General features: G+C 39.1%; 1 protein-coding gene across 2 annotated transcripts in view; it reads left to right on the top strand.

The window, feature by feature from the left end:
* Positions 1–17,867, top strand: part of FRMD6 (FERM domain containing 6) — a 133,639-nt gene that overhangs the window by 90,870 nt on the left and 24,902 nt on the right. For both annotated transcript variants that reach the window (XM_081933899.1, XM_081933898.1), the window contains 3 exons: positions 12,127–12,377; positions 14,545–14,635; positions 16,022–16,101. In XM_081933899.1, the coding sequence (XP_081790025.1) occupies positions 12,279–12,377; positions 14,545–14,635; positions 16,022–16,101 (270 nt within the window). In that variant the 5' untranslated portion in view covers positions 12,127–12,278. The remainder of the gene's footprint in view (positions 1–12,126; positions 12,378–14,544; positions 14,636–16,021; positions 16,102–17,867) is intronic.

Genomic DNA, 17,867 nt, shown 5'->3' with positions numbered 1-17,867 from the left:
GGGCTCTGCAGTGATCAAAGGAAAACTGCCACCAGCCCTTTGGTTGGCCATTTCTGTAGGGAGAAATGGAAAGGCATTCCATTTCTAATGCCAAAACCTAGGTAGGCTTGAAAGACATAGTGAGGATATGGGTTGGATTTGCCTGTTCTGAGGGCAGTTCAGTGAATAACTCTTCCTATCCCAATCAGAGCAGAACTATCCTCATAGTCCAAGGAACATCTCAACTTGGAGGTTTGCTTTCTTGATCACCAATATTGTAGAGAAGTTTACAGCAGGACTTTTGCCTACCACTACCACACTGCTGAGGGGGGAGAAATTGGCTACTTTAGCTGTTTAATGTGCATGAAGGAATCAAAGATTTCTTTGTGAAAATGAAAAGCAGATGGTTGAAAGAATTTTCCCTGACTCCAGCAGTCTCTCTCTTTCTAACCCCCCTTGAGCCTGCATTGCGAAAAATGCATCTAATGACTTTAATTTATTTATTTTTTTGGTTGGTTGCTGGAATTGAGATACTTCAATTTATCAAAGCTATTTCAATATGGAAGGAATTTTTTTTTAAAACCCCATTGCCTTCATGGATTTCTTAATTTAAAAAAAAAAACAGATCTTAGGTCTAATTGTGTGACAATCTGTCATTCCAACATCGTGAGCTTGAGCAGATAGTTCCGTGGTAGGAGCATTTTCTAGTAGAGGTTCAAAGATCACCTCTGTATATGAACAAACTCTAATCACTGCAAAGGAAAGAGATTCTAATATTGAACATTTCAGACTCACTAAAGCACTTTTTAACAAATGAATTGTTCTATAAAAATTACTATGCCCCTCTAGCATTAAAAAAATCAAAAATAGATTCCCAACAAAATAAAAGCCAAGAATGATGTAGTGTGTCAACAAATAACACATAAAAAGCAAGACAGTCAATTGTAAGGCTTCAGATATTTAAACCTAACAGGAAAGGATCAACAGGTTCCATCCATATCTGATCGAATAGGCAGTCCCGCAGTCAGGGCAGTGCCAAATGGATAGCTCTGCCTATCTCAGGTTAGTATACCATGGACTATAATCAGAGGCAGAATTATGAACAGGACCTACCTAATATATCTCGCTGGGGGGGTGATGCTGGGGGAGACATGTCTCTTTAAAACTGGTGCTTTTATTCATCCACATCAATATCTTGAACTGGGGATGTTTTTTTTTAAATAGTTTTTATTAAACATTTTTACCTTTAAAAACAGAAAGAAAACAACAACAACAACAACAAAAGAAAAAACAAAACATACATAACAATATAAAGTAATTATACAGCCTTTTCTATCGGCATTCATGATATTGACTGGGGATGTTATTATTTGCATAGTTAATCTCTAACTAAGCAGTACATTGAAGCATGTCTGAACACAATGGGGAAAAAAAGCCAAATAACTGTTTGGAGATTTCAATTTTTTAATAATGTTTTGTAGAGTCACAGACTCAGGTTTACTACCAAAGATATATAGTATACATGCATGTTGGCTCTTTCATGCATCTATGTGAAAAAAAGAGATTCACATGATTTTCAAGTAATTCACCAGACTTTCTCAGTATCTGTGGGAGTGCCTGCTTGTGTTTGCGTGTTTGCATGTGAACACACACAAAAATGACACCAGTAGAAAATTGGGAGCTAATACTTGAATGAGACTGAAAAGGGATGGAATTTGTGAACAAGATTTGAACCGCAAACTACTAGGTAACTAGTATTCACCTCTGCCATAGCTCCAGTGTTTACACTAGCGCTCGCTCTCGCTCTCCCTCCCTCCCTCCCTCCTTCCAACATTATGCTGGAAAATAATTACTGAAAACATGCTACAGATCAAACATGATCAATCATCATAAATGAGGAACCAATGTCCATGGTTTGAGTGTTACTGCAATCCTCATTTTGCAGCTATGAAAGCATCTCCAGTTTATTCACTGATTTTCATTGATTCTCACTGAGTATGGAGTAGCAGGAGGGCAAACATGTGCAAACCTTTGCCCTTAAGTCCTCCAAGTGTGTGTGGGGGGGAACCCCTGAAATGAGTACCCCACTCTGTTTGATAGCATCACTGCCATGCCAGTTTCAGGCCTTAAAGACTGAAAAACTTGCAAAACTAAACATGAACCATGAAGCACAGATATCACTTGCAAAAGTATCAAGTTTGCATCTGTTGCAGTCATAATCATGGATTACTGTACATTTCTTCACTTAACCTATTTTATTAAGCATATAAAACTAAGAGTCCTATGTCCAGATTTTCTTGGACGTTTTATTGCTATACAGCTATGCCACAGCTGACAGGGAAGAAAAGTTAACTTGAAATGTCTATGAAACAAGAATAAAAGGCGATGACAGGTTAAACAAACAACACAAGCAGCATTCAAGTGAGGGTTTTGTGGAGGCTGGTGATTTCAAACAGGAAACACTGATCTTGCTTGCATAGACTGAAGATTTTGTACAAACACTGATTTCAAACCGTAAACAATGGCCAGACGCAGAGACTTTTGGTTCTGAAGCATGACTTCATAAAAGAGGATGATGGAATGTTTAGAACAAGAATGCAGCAATAGCTCACGATTAAGGAATCAGTAGATTACTTGCTGGATATTGGTGTGATGGAGCATCTACCTGCACAGGAATCTTTTTCTGTTGTGTCTTTATGGTGTGGAAGAAAACTGGAATTTGGAGAAACATTGTGAATCTCAGTACATCAAGTCCCAAAGCTTCAGAATGGAGCTTTAGAAATAGATAGCAGAAGTTATCATACCTGATAGTTTCTTAGCTTCATAGATGTGACAGAGCCTAAACATTCAGATAGTCCTTGACTTACAACCACAATTGAGTCCAAAATTTATGTGGTTAAGTGAGACAGCTGTTAAGTGAATTCCCCATTTTATTACCTTTCTTAGCAGATTTAAGTGAATTACTGCAGTTAAGTTAGCAATACACTTGTTAACTAAATCTGGCATCTCCATTGACTTTGCTTGTCAGAAGGTCACAAAAGGTGATCACATGACCCTGGGACACTGCAGCCGTCATAAATATGAGTCAGTTGCCATGCATCTGAATTTTGATCACATGACCATGGGGAGGCTTTAAAGGTCATAAGTGTAAAAAAAACAGCCATGCGTCCATTTTTTCAGTGCTGTTGTAACTTTGGTCACTAAATGAACTGTTGTAAGTCAAGGACTACCTCTACTACTCAATCAGACCTTCCCATTGATAGTTTCTGAGATTTGCATATAGAAACAAGTTCACACTTTCAAACTGTGACAGCACCCATCTTAGAACCTGGAGTGCCACATTTACCCTTAGCAGGACAATCTCTTATCAGAGAACCTTCTATGTAGAAAGTCGTGAGAGGCAGTTCCTGGACCTGGGAGTCAAGATCAACACGGAGGAAAAGAGACTCTTCTTGCCTCGGAAACGCTTCAAAGGACAGCAAGAGCGATTTGAGATGTGCAGCTTTTAAGGTCCAAAGTGGAAAACATGCCTTGGGTTCAGTCCAGGTGTGCTCTGGCAGTGATTCCTTGCAGCTGGACTGCTATGAAAGATTATTTGCATCATCAACATAATTTGCATGATTAAAAAACTCCTTTTGGGGATTTCTGCTTTTACAAAAATTGCAGGTTTTTTTAACCAGGTTAAGAGCCTATGTGTTTTACCTATGATTAAAGAATTAATACTGTAGAGCCTTAATCCCACTCGGTACTTGTCTGTAGGGCTATGCAGGCAGCTCCCCAGTCCTGAATAGCAGAACAGAGGGCTGACGTGCTTGAGAAAAGACTTTATTTTCATGGAACAGAAGTTACTTTTCTAGTATGGGCTAGAGATGGGCTGGTGGGAGGGTGGTCAAGACTAATCAGTCCTACTCAAAACGTGTAGTCAAAGTTGTCAGACTATTCATGATTGGCAGAGACATGGTAACAAGGTCAGCCAATGAATAGAGCTTAGTAAGAAGGTCAGCCAATGGAAGCTGAAACAGCTTGGAGCCTGGGTGTGGTTTAGTTCTGCAGTGCTGAGTGCTGAGCTAAAAATTGAAACTGAAACTAGCTTGTCTGTATTAAATTCTGAACTCTGAACTGAAACCAGTCTCTCCTCTGCCTGGGTTTTGCCTGTAACTGCTACCACGTTGGAGAATACACTATTGGTATTGTACATTTACTCATGTGTTTTTATGTATACAAAGAAGTTAATGAATCCTGCTGAAACAGTGTGTGATTTGATTTTTGCAACAAACTCTGAAAAAAGTTCATTGTCTCCAGACCATAAAACTTTCCCAAAAGTTCACCTTTTGTGCAAGTGCGTATTAAAGCTCAGTTTGTAAATCCTTGCTCCTCATCATTCCTTCAGGCAACCTGGCCCGATACAGACATGGCTGTAAAAATCAGTCAAAAGGATTATCTACCCTCCTCTTTCCCGCTCACCAACTGGCCTAAGAAGAGTTCTCAAAACTCTATCCTTTCTGATATCAGTTTGTTGGGCCGACTAAATATCAAACAATAAACTACAGTTTAGCCTTCACATTGCTTTTTTTAATGTATTAAGGTAGCTATATTGGCTTTTGATTACTTTCAGTAGAAGAGAATATCTGTTAACTCAGGGTTGAATTATGGAGATCTTGGTACTCTCTGAGCTTAATGGTTTCCTTTCAGACATTTCATCACTAATGCAAAACAGTGCAGGCTTTGCTGCCTGCTTATATATAGTAGTTTACACTGCCAGGATTGGTGGGGGTGTCGTTTCCTCTTTAATTATTTTCTTGGGTAGCTGGAGTTGCTATTAAAGCACCATTGGCAGACCTGGTGTTTTTATCCTTAGGAAAAAGGCAGGGACATTATAATTTACTCAGTAGGTAAAGGAAGAAGGTGAGTAAATACAGCAGGTAGTCTGACTACTAAAGAGAAAAGAGGCTTTTAAACAGATTACTATGCAGCCTTTAGTTTAAATACCACGTTCTCCTTAGCTTGTTATGCCAACACGAGTGCAGGTTATGTTTTGGGGGTTTTGTTTTTTTTACTTCAGAGCATTTGAAAATGACAGGTATGTTTAAGTACAATCCTACTTCAGGAGGAGGTAATACTGAACTGGAGACCTACTTTTAAAATACAATTTTAATTAAAAAAAGAGGAAAGCTGAAAAACTGTAAGCCTTCCCAAACATCTTTACTTGCAACAAATCATTTAGGCTTCACATTGGCCTCATAGATATTCTTGGAATTATAATTTTTTTTAAATGAAAAAAGTCAGCCTAGCTGGTTTAAGATAAATTGAGTGATTTGGGAGCAGCTTGGAGAATTAGAAAAGTGGTAGGATGCAATTTCACCAGTTTGCATTTGGTGTTTTGTGAGTAACGATGTTACCATACCAATAGTTTAATAACAATAATGAGTGCTATTACTAATATTAATAATGAAGTCATCCCCAGCCCAACCAGCTGGTTAGATAGTCAGGAAATGAATTAAAGATTACAATCTATTAAGGGAATAAGCAGCATTGCACAGTTTCATTTGATGTGATAAATGCCCTCCAAAAACCCCATTCATTATTTAAGTTTAAATTCCAAGAGACTTTTAAAATGTGAATAAAGATTAGAAATGGCCAATATCTCATTAAACCTGAGTTGAAGACATAGGAGATTCAGCTATTTCATGAGGTTTAAGCTAATATAATTAAAATTCACCTGATTTTTTTTTTGGGGGGGGGGATGGAATATCCAGTAAGCCTCATTTCAGGAAAAAAGTTACACAACCAGAAAATCACTATAGAAAAGGTAATGGTTCTGTTCATCAGTCATTTTTTTTCTGACACCTTAGAATTTTAATCAGAACCATGAGAGACTTTGGTACCTTAGTTGCAATAGATGTGATCTCAGGAGATGGCAAAAGAACATTTAACCTATTGCATAGAATAAAGGCATATGTGATCTGGAAGAGATCACTGAGCAGAGAATAAAGTTGAAGGTGGAACTGTTTCTCCTGGGTATTTTTGATGGGAAAATGGGGGGGAAATTACAATACATAACATTACATATTCTAACCGCAAATAGAATCTTTTTAGCACAGAATTGGAAATAAACAGATACTTCTCCAGACCCAATTATAAGAAGGAAAATATATGACTGCGCAGAAATGGATCGACTGTCTGTGGAAATGTAGGAGAGGGAAGAAACTGAGTACTATCAAACTGAGTACTATCAAATTTGGAATAGATGGCATTCCTGGCTTGAGAGTAAATGTAAAACTTAAGAGTATAAAAGGTTAAAGTATAATATATAGCATGTAAAAGGTATAAGAAATATACGATATTAATTTCATGTTGTTATAACTTAAATAAGGATATAACTTAGGATAGTGAAATTGAGATAGAATTTTTGCAAATAGGATTGTTACGAAAGATATTGATACCGATATGGAAAAGCTGTTATAAGTGTAAATTTGTGTTTTGTCCTTTAAATGTTGGAAAATTCAATAAATACTATTTTTTAAAAAAGAATAAAGGCATATGTGGCAAACACTTTGCAGTAGGGACATGATATAACATAAATGCTATATATGAGGAAAGCACTGAAATGTTGGCTATGTGTTGCAGACCAGAAGGCTTATCCTCTTTGTCTTCTGTTAACCTGGTATTGCCTTCATGCAAAATTGTTCAATTACTGCTTTGCTGCCAGTGTGAAGTGCAAAATATAGGAGGGCTTTAAATTTTCTTTTTAATTTTGGGTGGTGATGATTTTCCCCCTTACTCACTTGCTGTCATGTCAGAAGCACCAAGGCACTTCCAGGTTGAAGAATTACCGTATTTTACGGAGTATAAGACGCAGCGGAGTATAAGATGCAGCAAGGTTTTGAAGAGGGTAAAAAAACTTTTTGCACTCAGCAAACCTCCCAAAAAGGGCCTGTTTTTCACGAAAATGGCCATGAATAGCCCTTAGGAGGCTTGTAGAGTGCTCCTGGGGGGGGGCAAAAACGAGCAAAAGCAGCCCATTTTTCGCAAAAACGGGCCCGTTTCTTATCCAAAAAAAGCAAATGGATAGCCTTTAAGAAGCTTATAGAATGCTGCTGGGGGCTGGGGGGGCAGAATATGGGCCGTTTTTCGCACATTTCTGCCCTCCCCAGCCCCCAGGAACTCTAAAATCCTTCTAAAAGCTATGCATGGCCATTTTGTGAAGAGGCAGAGTTTCGGGAGGCAAAAAATGCTGTATTCAGTGTATAAGAAGCACCCAGCTTTTCAGCCTCTTTTTTGAAGGAAAAAGGTGCATATTATACTCCAAAAAATACGGTAGCCAGTGACGTCATTGTTGCTCAGGGGACTCCCAATTGGGAGCTTGTATCATGTCCCTGTTAAGTTGCCCGCTGAAGTGCTACTCATCTTATCTACTCTTGGTCACCCACTTTCGAATGTCTGGGTTAGCAGAGCAGGAGCAAATGAAGGAAGCTCGCCTCAAACACGGGCTTGCTGATTGCCAACCCTACTTCTCAATATTTCCCTATGAATTAAGATCTTTCTTCTCCCATTGCTTAAAGGCAGATTTTTATCTCAGGGTTAACTGCAATGTTTTTATCTGAGACACACTACAAAAGTTGAGATTCTCAGACACAAATGTCAGTCATCTGTTTGAAATAGGAAGGGACAGAGTAGCCAAAATTCTAGTGTGGTAATGTGTGTTTCTTGCATTCTCCCCCCCCCCATGCCTGTTAAATATTGAATAACAGGAAATAGCATCCTGAAAATCTGCTTCTTCTGCTTTAAAGCCAACTCATACGACTGCAGATTTAATTTTTGTCATGCTCTTGGTGGGCCTGGAAACGTTTCCTCCACGAGTGGCTTCTAGAGTCATTAGGCCATTATTGGACCAAAATAACAGTAATGGGGAGAAGCTTCATCATGCTTCAGCTGTGGGAGGCTCTGAAGATGCTGTAGTTTGGGAACTGGCTTTCCCGGGCAAGAAGGATGCCATATGAGAAGGTGATGAATGGGATCTGATCCAACAGAGCTGCTCTTACAAATGACTGCATGGATTCTGCCAAGCAAGAAAAAAACATCCATTTTTTAAAACGTTATTTTACCCACGGAGATTGAGGGTGCCCCAGAAGCAATTAGTGGAATACATTCCAGTCATTAATTTCCTTTACAGTGTTCAACATTTAGACATTAGTTATTTATATTAAATCAAGTATATAATGAATAAATATTATACATTTCTTCAGCCTACTCAGGAATGTGCAAAATCACTCACACAGAGGCCAAGCTGGAATCTTCTCCTCCACACTCTGGCTGTCTCTGTTGCGTTGATGAGACATGGTGACAGAACTTCCCATCGTATTGTCAGGGAACTTCCTGAGAACTTGGATCTTCTGGATCCAAAATCCTCCGGATCCATTCAGTAAGAGTCGCTTAGGTGAGACTGGCAATGTAGAAATTTGATAGAAAAATAAGTAAAATAAATTGGGGCAGACTAGCTGAATAAGTTTACCAACCTTGTTGACGTCCATGAGGTGCAGTTAAATGAGGAAGTGAGCTGACAACAGACATGGGCAAATGTTAAAATCTTCTGTTTTCAGATCACGTCTCATTTATTCTGAACAAAGGTATCTCTCACGTTTGTTGGGGCTTCAATTATTTGTAACAAGCCTATGGTCACCCATTGAAGCTGCACCAGATCCCTTTCCTCAGGGCAAGACTAAAATTCTTGAGAATCGTAATACCAGCCCAAGGACAATGTCTAGAAGCTCATGGAGGGTTGGTATTGGGGAGTAAGTAGTTGATACACCAGAAGCAGTCTGTGAGGGATTCAGCATTAGGCTTTGTCAGGGTAATGATGATTTAATAACTGACCAGCTGCTGTAATGTAATGTTGTAATATTGAAATGATGATGCAATGAGAATGAGTCAGCAGGGTTATTTAACAGTTATCACTTTAAGAGGCTGTATATATAAGATACAGCTATTTGAAAGACAAACCTCTGTTTACTGTATTTTGCACTTGGGTTGTCTCAAAATAGTCACACTGTGCGTACTTTGACAGGCTTCCCCAATGGTGAAATGCTAGGTGTCATAGAGTTATATAGTTGACATGCAACAGAAGTTTTGTAGAGGAATCTGAACGAACAAGGATCTAGGTCAGACCTGGGCATTTTATGCCCCCAGATCACATACAGCTCTTTCGCTGTCCTGGACTGCCCCATGTGAGGTCAATCAGAAATTAGAAATCAAATGTAAGTAAGTGTACATGTAATACAACTGCATTGCTTTTATTTTGAAGGCAACTGGTATTTTTTTTCAATTTACTGTACCTCTATGAGTGCACATCTATGCACCTTCATAGCCGTGTTAGTGCTGCCCTCCACACCGTCTCAGTTTCTCATGTGGACACTTGGGAAAATTAATTGTCCACTCCTGATCTCAGTGCTGTTACCTGTAGCATACAGAGCCCCTTTTAGTGCAGGCCTAATGTATTGGCAAGGAAGGGTGTAGCTGCCATGGCCATCAAGTGCTAAGGGGACAGACTATAGCAGACGGCAAGATACTATCATATGCTTGATGTTACTAGTAACTCTGATCTGTCTTTGCATTAGTTCGGAATCAAAGAAATAGTCTGTAGCGCAACACTTAGAGTTAGCAGCAAGTGCTCAAAATACATATTAAATGAAGTGGACTAAAAGCCATGAAAGCTCACATGCTATGACACATCTTAGTCTTAAAGTGCTATGAGATACTTGGTCTTTTAACAATCCAGATAGCAATCTCTATTGCAACAAAAAGATCTGAAACATGTAAGAAAACAACGAGGTTTCAGCAAGAGGGATGGTTCAGTGCTGATTCACAACTTACAAAGCAGCTGGCAATGCAGCCGTACCTTGTCTGGAAGTTTTTGGCCTTTAAGGGCCTGCACCTTTAGACCTAAACAGTAGTAGCAACATAGGGGGGAGGGGGGAGTTTGGCTCATGGTATAAATGAATGTTTTGGAGATGTATTACAAATATCATCTTCTCTTGGAGTTGGTTCTCACATTGGAATTTACTGATCCCAAGTCATTCTCACTTTCAGATCCAGATATTAGGAATTTTAAGGTCAGGATCTTTATGGTTCTGCTTTCCCCTTCATGCATCTTTGGATTGTGTGTAGTGTCTGAATCTCCATTTTTAAGAAGTCAAATGTATTAAGGTATAAGATTGTAGAGTAAATGATCTTGCAGATTAATCTGTTGGAGGAGGCGCAGCATAAGAGTGATGCATTTAGAAATTTGTCACCTTAGCATAGCTGTAACTAAAAGTCAAGAACCCCTACAAACATAATTCAATAGTTTATATGTTGGGATGCCTTGCAATGTTGTGACAACTCTATAATTCATGTTGTGAAGCCTGGTGTGTGCAAAGGGAAAGTCTCTTCTCATTTTCTGATCAGTGATTTCTTCTGGAAGCCCTAACAGTTGTCTCCAAGCTGGTGTTCCATGGATCTATGGGGCTTAAAACTTACATTATAAATCCTCTGCCACCCAGATTGCCACAGTAGAGAAGGAAGACTTCAGAATCACATAAGCTGTCTACCCACTTAACTGTGGACTTTCTGTTATTTCAAATGAACTCAGTAGTTTAACGCTTATCATACTTACTTTTGGTAGTGAATAGCTGGCTGACTAAGCTCTTTAAGTATCCGAATTCAAATGGCTCACAATAATCTTGGCTTTAAATTTCTTCCAGAAAATAACTTTCAAAGAAAGGGGAGAAATGATGTTGACAACTGAAATGTTGCCCTTAATATTAATAAGACAATTATAGAAATATCAAAGCAACTAGTTTGGAGCAGACTTTGTCTAATCTGTTCCGAAGGAGCAAATAATCTAGGATTTACCATGGTTTTGATCTTATTCCCCAACCTAGATTTGTTGGGGTTTTAGCTCCCATCTCCACCTTCTTCTCCATCACCAGAATAGCCAAACTGCCACACTACCAAGAAATTAGGCAAGCGAAGTCCAACAAACCTTGGGAGGAAGTGCTAAGAATATGTCATGTTGGGAAAGTTGCTTTTGACAAGTTTGCTACAAGGACAAATGAACAATCCTATCAGATGTCCCTCTCCCACATGCAAAGACTAAAATCCGCATGAATATACATGACTTTTGTGGACTAGTTCATTAGATATATTGTAGGTAACATTATTTTGGCAGAGGGGTAATATATATGCAGCACAGAGGGCAAAGACTTCCCAGACCCCTTTTGCAGTCCCTGGAGGGTCTACCTCCAAAGGAGTATTTTTAAGGCCAATGAGGCTTATGGTATCACTACAGACTGGCAAAAGTCATGTATCTTCAGTGGTTGCAGGCAGGGGAGGTTGACTCCTAGTGACGTGGCTCATGATTCACCTGGAGCAGGACTGTGTGGGTGGGGAACTATGGCCCTTTATGACTTGTGACTTCAGCTCCCAAAATTCCTGTACCAGCATGGGTAAACGGGCCACAGTCCCCTACCCCTGACCTAGACCAAGGGAGCCAGCCCTGTGGATCCATTTAATGAGAATAGACTAGAGTAGAGTAGAGTTCAGTTCAGTTCAATTGTTTATTAGCCATGTGTGATTAGACACACAAGGAATTTGTCTCCAGTGCATAAGCTCTCAGTGTACATACGACAATAGTAATAGATCATTATCATAGTAATTGTAAAAATACATTCATCATAAAACATTAGGTACAACACTTAGTGATAGTCATGGATATTAAATAAGCAATCAACATAAATCATGCTAGGATACTAAGTAAACGATATAAATCGCAAGTTACAAGTAACAAAGTTATTGTCATAAGAATATGAGGTGGTAGCTAATAGGGAAGATGAGAATAGTGATGGAGCGCCTTACTAAAGAGTTTGACTGTGTTGTGGGAATTCATTGTTTAGCAAAATGAGCTTTCCTTGTGTCTACTTGTTATGCGGGTGATTGCAATAATAGTTTGGGGACAGTGATGCAAAGTGAATGGGACTGCATCCTACACGAGGGGGCAGAGCTTAGCTTGATCATTGCATCATTTAGTTTGGCAAAGTGGGCAAAATCTTCCTGTCCCTCCCTCGTGCTACGTAGGGTCTTAACATCTTCTCTGTTTCTCTTCCTTTCCAGCCATGGTGCCTATGGGGAGAAATGCCGGGTTATCCTACCTGCTGTGCCGTGGGTGACATAGAGAAACTCTCGATTGACAGCGGTGCCCCCGAGTCTCCTGCGCAGTCTCAGAGTGGCTCACCCATCAATTTACAGCGAGGGCCTGGAACACAATGAACAAACTGACCTTCCACAATAACAGAATCATGCAGGATCGACGAAGTGTCTGTATTTTCCTTCCCAATGACGATTCCCTCAACATCATTATCAATGTGAGTGAACTGTCACCGGTATCAGTGTTTGAATATCTATTTGTCTTTAAACACACAACCCATGTAAGAGCAAAAAATAGCATCATGGTAAATTGGTGGTTTATCTTCCAGTCCTAATGCAAGCAGTTCTTGACTAACAAGCACAATTGGGACCCATAGCACAATTTGCAGTGCTAAGCTAAGTGATTCCTACCCAGTTTTGCAACGTTTTTTATTATGGTTATTAAGCAAACCACTGCAGTTGTTAAGTGAATCATGCAGTTGTTAAATAAATCCAGTTTCCCCCATTGATTTTGCTTGTTGGGAGCTGCAACCTTGAAAGGTTGCAAAAACCCTGGGAAACATCCTAAATACACGCCAGTTTCCAAGCACTGAAATGTTGATCCCATGGCTGTTGGGATGCTGCAACCATCATAAGTATGAGGACTGGTTGTAAGTCATTTTTTTCAGCCCCATTGTAAGGTGGAATGGTTGCTAAACAAATGATTGTAAGGCAAGGACCATGTCTTCGAGAGTTTTGGGAGCTGCTAAAAGTTTTGTCAGTCTTGCGCTTATGCTTTAATGCTACAGGAGAAATTTCCTGACAGTTATAACAATTAATCAATGGAACAATTTGCCTCCAGAAGTTGTGAATTCTCCAACATTGGAAATTTTAAAGAAGATATTGGATATCCATATGTCTGAAGTGGTGTAGGGTTTCCTGCCTAAGCTGGGGGTTGGACTGGAAGACCTCCAAGGTCCCTTTCAACTCTGTTTTTCTGTTCTATTCTACTTTGGTTCCTCAAGCATTCACATCTCCAGCATGCTTCTCCTGAGACCCAGAATGTTGTCCATCAAGCTTTCAAAGACCATAGACAGGACTGAAGGCCATACAAAAGCACACACAGAGTTGCAGAGGACTAAATATTGTACAGGCAGTCCTTGACTTACAACCACAATTGAGCCCAAAATTTCAGAAAAAGGAGATAATAAGGAAAATATTAACTTGCGCAGAAATGGATAGACTAAGATTAGAATTAAAAAAACAAAGGAAAGACAGAATATTATGACACATGGAACAGATTTTATCAATGGTTGGAAATAAGAGGTGGCAGTCAGAACACGAAAAAATTAGGCTAAGTAGACCTGGAATGAGATATTTTATATGTATTAGAATGAATACATTGGTCAAAAATAATTGTATAAGACTAGCACTGTGTAAGTAGTGTATATATATTATTTGCCTTTTGCATTGGTTTTTATGGTGGATGAAACTGTGTTTGATATACTTATATGTAAATAATAAAAATATATTTAAAAACAAAAGAAAAAATATGCCAGAAGAAAACCAGGCTTGGAGAACATCACAAACCAAGAAATTCCATCTTAAGCAAAATGTATTCTGCATTTTTGCTTTATAAAAATGTCTACATTTCCTGGCCAAATGATTCTTCAGTTCAGTTATTTTTTAAGGAATTATTCTATGTTTTTTTAACCTAATTGGACTACTCTGTATCCTCTTCTATATCTTTTTTTTAAGAGATGCTTACACTTCTCTTTTTTCCCTTCTTGTTACTAAATTTGGCTTGGTTTCCTTTCTTCTTTAAGGAAGATTCTTGAAGGATTAAGAGAGACCTGCTGGAAATGAGATAATGTCGCAGTGGGTTGGCGTATTTTATTTACTTTCTTGTATCATAATTGGCACCAAATTGATACATGAAGCAGGTGCCATCTTTCTCCCTAGGTCCTCGCAATTAAATCTCTCAAAATCCAAATTCTTAAATTAAGCATACAAAATGGCAAAAGATAAGCCTTGAGGACTTCTCAGTGTGATGGATTTTGCTAGTTTTCTATTTGTTGAAGAAGAAGAAAGATTAGATGAATTCTAATGAGTAGCATTTTGTCAGATGGAACCAGCAAAAGTTAGCAAGCCCTGAAAGCGTAGGGGACTTTTGCTTTTATGTAATTTGTAATATGAATAATTGAATAATTCAGTCTGCTTTGGCCATAGCTTGCTTGGTCTTTGAATAAGTTGAGTTTGTGATATTTTATCTACCTAAGTTGTTGATCTTGTTTTATGGTGATCATTGTAGTTCCTTAATAAAAAAAAATAAGAGTAATGGCACAATAACTTCCCTTGCGATTTCCCCTGAAATTCTTGCTAAAGCTATTTCTTTGCATTCTATAGGTTAAAATATTGTGCCATGAGTTACTTGTCCAAGTTTGTGACCTGCTACGGCTGAAGGATGGGCATCTCTTTGGGCTCAGTGTGATACAAAGTAAGTCCAAATGGAACAATGTTATTTCTGTAATTCTCTACTAACTATCCCTGTGCTTTTTGCCCCAAGATGGTTTGGTATTTGTTTGCTGAACAAAAATTGAATTGGTGAAGAATTATAAAGTAATACTTCCAAGTATAACATAACAATAGATCAGTATTATCGAGCCAGCTTGGTGTAGTGATTAAGCCACCAGGCTATAAATCCAGAAGTCCAGTCCTAGCATAAGCACAAATGTGATAGGATAACTTTGGGCTAGTCACTCTCTCTGCCCTAAGAAGGAGGCAAAGGCAAAACATTTTGAAATCTTGCCAAGAAAATTGCAGGGATTAGTCCGCCAGGAGTCTATATTGATTCAATTTTTTAAAAAAAACACAAAAAAACAGTATTGGGGCTAGATAGTCTCACTAAGGTATATTATAGTTTGTTTGATTTTGACTTAATCACTGTAAGAATCTAACTATTTGCTTTAAAACCTCACCACCAGTGGTGGGTTCAACTGGTTCAGACTTGTTCAGCTGAACTGTAGTAGCTTGGCGGCCTGGGTCGCTGGAACTGGCAGTGACCCAGGCCTGCCACATCCCCAAATCGGTTCTCCTGGAGAACACCATCTTGTTTTTTGCTTCCACGCATGCGCAGAACAATTTTAGTTGTATTGTGCATGCGCGCAGCGCACTCCCCTGAGCAAACCAGCAGTACTGTCTGCTAGAACCCACCACTGCTCGGCTCATTACGTGAACCAAGACAAGTTTTCATTATTTAATAAATTAAGTAAACTATGCCAGCCAAACATGCAAACTTGGTCAATAATTTTGTTTATAAACTGAAGCAAAAGGTTGAAGCTGCAGCTAAAAATTGACCATGCCTTGCAAAAACTATAATTGTCTTTAAAAATAAAAACAAAACTAGAGTCCTTGAAATAAGATCAAATTCCCATGAGCAGGGTAATGGTTAGCTAATACTAGGACCTCTACCATAGAAGTATCGGAATAAAAGTATAGAAACATTGAGCTATCAGGATTAAAGAATCAAACTTTCTTAAGCGAGCAAAAGAATGTCATTAGCCTTGCTATATTATTTGCTCTAAATGTGGAAATATGCAATTTTTGCAACATTTTTAAAAAGTGGACAAGTTGTGCTAGAAGAATAAATTATTGAATGCTGTTTTTTTTTTTAAATGTCAATTTCTTGAAGGAAAGCTTATAAGGAAATTCTATCTTTTCCCCTCCCAGTAGAAATGCTTCAGCTGGTCCACAAAAGCAGCTTTATGAGCTTGGCTTTCCTTAGTCATAAGTGCATCATTGTTACTGTTTTTAAAAGAATGTCAGAAAATGCTTTGCTCAGCTTGCATACAAAATGCAGTCTTCTTGTCCCTTTCTGTGGCAGATAATGAGCATGTATATATGGAACTATCCCAGAAGCTCTACAAGTACTGCCCAAAAGAATGGAAGAAAGAAGCGAGTAAGGTAGGAGTGCCACTCTGGTTTCATCTTTGTGGTCAGGAGGACTGAAGTAGGGAGCATCTGCCTACTTACATCACAAGCTTACCTTTCTTTGCCATTGCTATGGCTAGTAGTTGATGCACTCTAGCCTTATTCACCCCACCATATGTTATGTGTGAGGCATTTGCAGAATGGCCGCCTGACCTCAGTGTCAGTTATCTGATACACCAGTACAGTATTGGGGTTACTTCACAGTGATGGTTCTCCCACAGTGAGCATCTGAGAGGGAAATGTTCAGCTTCTAGAGGCAATTTCTGCATGAAGCCAAAGTCCAAAATACTGAATATTCCATGTATGTATGTATGTATGTATGTATGTATGTGTATGTATATGTATATGTATAAATTTTGGGTAGTTCAGAGAACCGGTAGCGGAAATTTTGAGTAGGTCAGAGAACCAGCAAATGCCACCTCTGGCTGATCCCAGAGTGGGGTGGGAATGGAGATTTTGCAGTATCCTTCCCCTGCCATGCCCACCAAGCCACGCCCACCAAGCCACACCCACAGAATCGGTAGTAAAAAAAAAAAGAATTTCACCACTAACTCCGTTTTCATTGGCAGAATGTTGCAGGAAGTCATCGCAGCTACAAATAGAGCTCAGGAGCCCGGTTTTACTGGCAGAGCGTTTGGGCCACCATAGCCGTCCCCAACACAAGTGATGTCAATCTGGCCACGCCCACCCCCTCACATCCCGAGGTCAAACACAACCCTGATGCGGCCCTCAATTAAATCGTGTTTGACACCCCTGATCTAGACTATTAGTTTAATCAGTAGACTAAATTAAACCAAATACATTAGCCTATGCTAATTTTTTAAGTTGTGATCTTTGACCTCTTTTAGTAAGTCCTGCCCCTTCTGGACATAATGAGGATGCTAATGAAAGTGTTTATGACTCAAAGCATGAAGGACTCCAAGAAAATGCTCTGGAAGCACATTGTTACTCCTGGGCATTGCATTGGGGCCCCACTGGGCCCACTTGTCTTAACAGTAGAACAGCCAGCAGCTTTAATTTAGCCTCAGAGCCATTTTAAAGACACCTTCATTTCCCTTTTTTTCAGAGCAAATAAGATGCTAAATAAGTAGAAGCTAAGTAATCTCCAGTTGATAGGCAATTTTCTAAGAAATGAAATATTAACCAAAAGTTCCCTCTTCTCTAATTCCACAATTTATTTATTTCTCAGTCTGATTTCCCATCTCAGTCATAAAACTGACTCGAGTCCAGTTATCATTAAAATGTAGTAACATCATGCACTCCAAAACAAATGATACATAACCTATAAATCAGTCGGTTGTGCCAAACGCTTCAGAGATCTCGACTCTCGTTTATGAAATGAGATCTCAGAAAGGTTTGAGCTTGCCCCAAGATAAATTAAAGGAATATGAGGAATATCTCATAAAATTAATATTTGGAGTCCTGTCAGATTTGACCTACTCCTCCCCCCCCACCCAAGTCACCATATCATTTGCTGAATCCAGACAAAAGGGCAAATAGTGAAGCTCAGGCATCACTTGGGGTGGAAAATGATCTAAATTTTGGGCTAAGGACTCATTCCACATGTTAATTTGATGGACAAAATGTTGTAAACAGTGTGTTCCTACACACTTCTGCCAATCTCCTTGGCAAAGATGATTGCAACTTAGCCAGCTCTGTTTCTCCATCATAATGTGCCTCTAGCTGGTGCTCCTTATAAAACAGACAGAATAATTAGAAAAATAGAATCTCAGGTTTCT

This window comes from Natrix helvetica (genome assembly GCF_964273705.1).
Source record: "Natrix helvetica genome assembly, chromosome: 1".
Lineage (NCBI taxonomy): Eukaryota > Metazoa > Chordata > Lepidosauria > Squamata > Natricidae > Natrix > Natrix helvetica.
This window is presented reverse-complemented; position numbering and strand designations above follow the sequence as displayed.